Here is a 7,161-nt window from a genome sequence, read left to right as displayed (position 1 = left end):
ATCTAATCAAAGTTCAATATCGATCCCTTCTGATGTATACTCCATACATCCGATACTGGTAAACTTTGCCAATGCCCTGAAAAGGACATAACACTTATCCAAGGTGTAAGAATACCTATCGCTGATTATACTATGCCAGTCTAAATCAAGTGTTCTGACAAATCAGGGAATAAACTTTTGAACATATAATTAAGATTATATTCCACTGTGCTGACAACACTATAATCATTAACAAATTGATATGTTCTGGACTTAAATAGAATTCATACATTATGTAAATAATCATGAAATAAATCATGTGAACCATGCAACATTAAATGTTATTTCTGATCTTTATTAATAAGTAAATTTGATTATATTGAAATGAGTTTTATTTAGGGCATAAAACCCAATATCAAGTTCTTTAGCTGCTTTGTCAAGAAACACTTCTTGAGCCATTAGAAGAGCTTAAATCTCTGCAACACTGTAGGCATCAATACGAGTGTTGACAGAGGTAATGAAGACATTGTAATCGCAAGTTCGGCCATTGAAGATTGCGTCAATGTGATCTTGGGGAGATGTACGATGTCCAATAGAAGCAAGAGTGTCAAGAATACTCTTGATCTTGAGAAGATCATCACTGAGGGAATCTTTCATTCTTGTGTTGCGAAGAAGGGTTTTATACTGACCAACATTAGCATGATTGAGTGCAGTGTAGTATTCTCGAAGAGTGAGCCAGATTTGAGCCACAGTATCACAGCCCATCATTCGAGTGTGGGTTCAGTGCCAGGGCCGTGAGAGAGGGGGGATTTTGGTCCGAGTCTAGTCGGAATCTAAAATATTGATTAAGAAAAAAAAACTATTTATAAAATATAGTGACTTTTTTTTGTTTTTAAAATTTTAATTTTCAATTAAAAAATTAAGAAGTGGAAACAATTTTATAGAACGTGTTTTCGAAAAATATTTTCACTTTTCTAATTTTAAAAATAATAAATTGATTAAAAAAGTGTTACCAAACGCTACCTTAGTGAAGTGCATAAATACAAGAAGATTTGCCACAAAAGTTTAGAGAAAGTCAAAGTTTGTATTAGTCAATTGTTCTTGTATTTTTAAGGTATTATTAATTGATTTTATTATGATGACATGACCTAAAATTTTTGTGAGTGATTTTTTATGTGTAAAAAAAAAATTACTTTTAGATTATTCAGATCTATTTTAATAAATTGTCTGTATAATTAAATTGGAAAAATATTTGCAGAATACAAAATTCAAATATAATAATCATATTGAACCTATCTGAACTTTCTAGTTAGCTTTAACATCCAAATCCAATATCAGTCCCTAATATATATAGATCATTTTCATAATACGTACGTCAAAATTGGACGGTCTTCTGATAATCATCATAGACGAACAATTGAGAGTATGACAAGTGGCAATGTATATGGCAAAGACACATATAAATATATAAATGTATATATATAGTTATATACCCGACGAGAACCGGCTTCACACTATGATTGTCTACATTATGATATACGTACTTATATATTTAACACAACATAATATTGACCACTTCAGGTGTAAACAATCAGCTTTTACGTAATCAAGGTACACTACTAGCTTATTATCTACTTAATTGGTATCATCGCACTATATTATTGGTATATAAAAAAATGGCCGCTATTATTTATTTCGTTAATAATATAAAATCAAATTTATTAATTATGTATAGTATGAGCCATGAGGCTATAGACTAAATGTTCTAATTAATTATGATTAAGTTAACATCTTATATTACGTTGAAAATGACGAATAAGTCGATGCATGCCTTTAGATTTATTATATATGAACACACTTGAAAGTGGACAGAGACCAAAAGTTATAGATAGATATGGGAGAGAATAACAAGGTTGAGATCATCAGTGAAGAAATCATAAGACCGTCATCTTCAACTCCTGCACACCTGAAAACCTACTTACTTTCTTCCATTGATCAATTTTCACAAGCAGTTTATGGCCGAGTGGTTTTTTTCTACACTCAAAACATTGATGATCATAATGCTAGCAACAACAACAGTACTGAACCTTATTCATCATCTGACAAAAAATCACAGCAGCTAAAGAACTCTCTCTCCAAAACCCTATCTCGATTCTACCCTTTTGCAGGAAGAATCGATAACAACACATCAGTAGACTGTACTGACGACGGAGCTCCATACGTGGAAGCAAAATTTAATGGCCTTCTCTCAACTTTTCTAGACGACCAAAGAGACAACCCTGTTATAATCGACCAATTCTTTCCTGCGGCGATCCTATCACCGGAGGCAGCCACGTGGCCGATACTGAGAGTTCAAGCCACTTTCTTCGACTGTGGGGCATTGGCTGTTGGGGTTTGCTTGTCGCACAAGTTATGCGACGCGAGATCTATGAGTGTGTTCATGAAAAGTTGGGCCGAGACCTCAAAAGGGTTGGTTCAACCAGTGGTTCCAATTTTCAAGGTAGCTTCCTACTTTCCACCGGGAGATTATCACACTAAACTAAAAGTTCCTCCTTCTAGTAATAATAATAATAATATGGTTGAAGAATTGGTCACAAAGATGTATGTGTTTAATAAAGAGAAAATTGTTGAACTCAAGTCGAAGGTCGCTGACACTCGTGTGCAGCAACCTAGTAGGGTTGAGGTGGTGACTGCCCTAATTTGGAAGATCATGATAGCTGTTTCGCAATCCAACATTAAAAACAAGCTTGATAAGACTACTTATTTTGTGACACAAACTATGGATATACGTAAACGGGCTGAGCCTGCTTTGCCAGAGGAGTTGGTTGGAAACTTGGTAACAATTATTCCTGTGGAAACAAAACTCAATGAGCCTGAGCTAGCTGATGTGGTAGCTGAGTTCAGAAATGGAGTGAGAGAGTTTACAGAGAAGAAAGGAAAGAGTCTTAGAGGAGATGGAGCTTTGACAGTGATTCTTGAGGTTGTGAAAGGACTGTTGGAGTTGTTGGGAAGAGATGACACTGATGGGGTTATATTCACTAGTTTGTGTACTTTTAAGTTGTATGAGATAGCCGACTTTGGGTGGGGAAAGCCAACTTGGGTCAATATTCTTCCTCTTCCTAATGGGGTAGTGAAGAAGTTGGTGACATTAATGGATACCAAAGATGGAGGTATTGAAGCTTGGGTTAGTTTGGATAAAGAAGAGATGTCCTTATTTGAGTCTCATCCTCAACTTCTTGAATTTGCAACACACTATTACTCCATCGTGTGAAACGTTACTTTTGTTTTTGAGTGTTTTTGTATTTAGTTTTGAATGCTATATATGTTGTTAAATCATCAAGTGACTAAGGTGGCATTTAGTTGGAGGTAATGAAATATAATAAAATGAAAAGGAATCAAGTTTCATTCTATTCTTTTGTTTGGTTGTATTTCAATGTATTAGAATATCATTCCAATAGAATGGCTTTTCTACCATTTTGTTGGAATGACTATTTCATTTTGAAATAGAAGGAAAGATCATTCCAATGCAAAATGAGAAAAAATTAACAATTTCTTTATGCATTTTAAATTTGATTCTATTCCATTCCTATTCTTATTCTTATTTTCATTCTCGTTTCTATTCCTATATTTTTATTCATTTCAACCAAACGCCACCTTAGTATATATGAATATGCATTCTCTTTTATAAATCACAAATGCCATATTTTGCATTTAGTTTTTAAATTATGTTTACACAAACTTGAATTATGTGACAAAAAAATAAATTGTACTATTTATTAAAGATGTATCTGATCACTTAAAAATATTCAACTTCGTAATGTTACGAGTTTTCTCTTTCTAACTTTTCTAGTTGCTCGAGTAGGCTGTTGAATGGCAAAGTTAGAGGAAACTCAAATCAACAACAAAGAAGAGTATAAAGGGACGTCCTACATCTACAGTAACCATCTATAATACGAAATCAATGTTGTCAATTCTTGGAATTGAACCAATCTATTTCTCTGATGATGAAATAGGGAAGGTAGTGACCGAGGTGGGGTTTTGAACTTGCGACGATTGCGGCCGGAGAAGAAGTTAAGTTACTTGTGTGTCTAAGCCCAATTTCTCCCAAACCAACATTGAAATTACTGGATAGGAATCAGGACATTCGAAGTGATTTCTCGAATTTCATCTTGGCTTCCTAAAGGTACTCAAAAGAGATAAGTCAGGGTAAGAATCCAACTCCTTCTATTTTACGTTCTGGTTATATTGTTCAGAATTTAACTACTTATTTTAGAATAATGGGGTTAACATCACTTTTGAGGAGAAAGTTAAAATTTCTCAATTTTGTGTTATGTTCTTGGTGAAAATCCTCATTTTTCAACTGCTTAGGGTTTTGCAAGCATGAATGGAAGAACCAAAATGTTGATGAAGTGGGGATTTTATATCATGGTGTGTTTCATGAGATTTGATTCAATTGAAGAGCAAGATGATGTGATGAATGGGGGTTTATTTTCTTGGATAAGTAACCTATTATTAGGAAACCATGGGATGCAACTTCATATATTAAGAAAGAAGATTTTTGAGTGGTTCTTTCATGGATCCATTTGGATGATTTAGAATTGAAATATTGTGGTGAAAAATATCTTTTCGAAATCATTGGCCAACTGGGGAAGCCATTGATAACTGAAAATGTTACTAAATGAGGGATAAATTAAATTTTCCCCGAGTACTTGTGGAGGTCTCTCTAACTCAAGAATTTTCTAGTCTTATTTCTTTTTATGAATGAGATGGATCAAGAAGTCTTTATTGTTGTTACTTATGAGTTGAAACCTGTGATTTGCAGACATTGCAAAGGGATGAGACATAATACTAGTGATTGAAGCAAGAAAGGAAATCAAAAGCAAGAATGGGTTGTGAGAAAATATGTGAAGACTACAAATCTTGTTGATGAACAGACAAAAAAATGGTGATCTTGATGGTTTTCAATCTCTTACTAAAGGTTGGAGACCAAATGAGGAAGAGAAACACCTCCCTACAGTCATTGCTAACATTTTTCAGGTGTTAAATACTCAAGCAAGGAAAAGTTCTAAGTTGACAGATGAAGTAGAAAACACTGGAGGAGGGTAAGATCCTCCTCTTCCAAATGGATCAAACCATGTGTTAGAATGTTAGAGGGATCAATAACCAAAATAAATAAATTGAGATCAAGAAATTAATCTCAAATAAGAAGGTTTGGTTGATTGTTCTCCTTGAAACAAGGGTGAAGGCTTAGAATTTGGGAGCCTTATATGTTCGAATGTTCTGAGGGTGGTGTTTTACTTCTTACAATGCATCACATCATGGAGCATGCATTGTGATTGTGTGGAACCCTTTAATGTTATGGTGACTATACTTAAGTGGTTAAGTCAATTGATTCATTTATTTGTATGCCCTAACAATAATAAAAATAAATTTTATGTCTCCTTTCTACGACTTTAATGTCAAAGATTGAAGGGGGAAGTTGTGGACAGGTCTTAAGGAGTTTATAATGGCTCACCCTTAGCTCATCCTTGGTGACTTGAATGATATGTTGGCTTAAGAAGAGATATTTTTTTGGTAAATTAGTATGTATATATTCACATCAAAAACTCAATTACAAACTAGAGCGCAACTAAAAAAGAAACTATTAATTACAAGCTTTTATAAATTCCCACTAAATTTTGATCTACTCTATTGAAACTTTATATATTCATAAATTGTAATCTAAAACAAATTGAATAAATAATATTTTTCACAGCTACATGAATTGCTGGAAGTTTTACTCCCACAATATTGTATTCCTACTTTTTCAAACAAAATAAACCATTGTAGTAATAATGCAAAAGAAAACCTTCCTTCTACCTTTCAAGATTTTCCTTTTCTAAAGCATATGAAGCATTTTTTTAGGTCACTTCCATTATAGTTCAGCCCACACCATTCAGTAAGATGGCCCAAAACTTTCTTGCTATAACAACACCCAAAAGAAAAAGATGATTCATGTCTTTTTTTGCATCTCCACACAGTAGATAATCGTCATTTTGAAGCAACCCAAAGTGGTGCAACGAATCTCTAGATGTAGTCTCTCAAGAAGAGATAACCACATAATTATTCTATGTTTTTGGATGACCAATGATGAATATAAGTTTTCCATAGCGGCTGGAATAGGCTCTGGGAGTAGACTATGGAGGAATATGTTGAAAAGGGAATTAGATGGCATTGAAGAATTTTACAAGAGGGTGGAAAAATATATCTGTGTCAAGGAAGGAAATAAAGTCTTGGAGACGAACAAAAGCAAGTGTACTTCTGAAACCTCGCCAAACCCCTACATGGTCTATCAGGCAATACCCTTAATGCTCATAAGCTGATACATCCAAGTGAAGTCTCCAATATACAACCCATAAAAAATAAATATTTGAGGTATTCGTCTAAGTAAAGCCCCACTATGTGAGAAGAAGCTCCTAGCGATAACCAATTCGCTTTTAGTGTGCTGCAGTAAATTAAAGAAGGCACTCATGTGGGCCTTCGAGTCAAAGTGAATGACGCTACACTCTTGGGGGGCACAAAAAAAAAATAAGAGAGAGAGGGAAATTTTTAAAATTGACAAGGACTAGCTACCTTTAGTCGAAAAGAGAAATGCATATACCTCTCCCCACAAAAGTTACCTAGCCAACATAGGTCTCGAAAGACACCCATGGCCTAATGCTGAAATGAGGGGGATGTTGCGAAAATTATTAATTACTACGCAAGTGCACGCAATCAAGTTGTATACTCACGCAAGTGAGGTCGAACCACAGGGAATTGGATTAATTACTACTAAACTATACTTATAATTCTATTTGGAAAATCAAAAGTATTTATGATTGAAAAAGGAAGAAAGAAATTCAAGAAACTTAAAGAAACAAGTGAATATTAATCCAGATGAGAGAATAGGGAGACGAATCCTGTTGTTAAGTTACCAATGTTAATGTCTAATTGCTATCCTTCTCTTGAAGTGAATGACAGATTATAAATTAACCTAGCTCTTTTCAGATCTTCTAGGTTCTAAATCTCATGCTCTCTAATTAATCTCTTAATTAAACTAACATGAAATCTGCATTAAGCAATAATCTAAATGTCACAAAGGCTATGTAAATACTTTCATTTCACATCAAAACCTAGACTATCCAATTTTAGCATTCTCAATTC

At 34.1% G+C, this 7,161-nt stretch overlaps 1 protein-coding gene across 1 annotated transcript; it reads left to right on the top strand.

Annotated features, from left to right (window-relative positions):
- Nucleotides 1-1,873: 1,873 nt before the first annotated feature.
- On the top strand, nucleotides 1,874-3,250 carry LOC115713138 (stemmadenine O-acetyltransferase-like). The gene has a single exon (XM_030641625.2). The coding sequence runs from the start codon at nucleotides 1,874-1,876 to the stop codon at nucleotides 3,248-3,250; it is 1,377 nt and encodes a 458-aa protein (XP_030497485.2).
- Nucleotides 3,251-7,161: the final 3,911 nt, after the last annotated feature.

This window comes from Cannabis sativa, chromosome 4, assembly GCF_029168945.1.
Source record: "Cannabis sativa cultivar Pink pepper isolate KNU-18-1 chromosome 4, ASM2916894v1, whole genome shotgun sequence".
NCBI lineage: Eukaryota > Viridiplantae > Streptophyta > Magnoliopsida > Rosales > Cannabaceae > Cannabis > Cannabis sativa.
The sequence above is the reverse complement of the archived record's forward strand: the minus strand, read 5'-3'. Positions and strand labels throughout refer to the sequence as shown.

Coding starts and splice junctions, on each gene's coding strand:
- LOC115713138 (XM_030641625.2), top strand. CDS start 1,874: ATGGGAGAGAATAACAAGGTTGAGATCATCAGTGAAGAAATCATAAGA.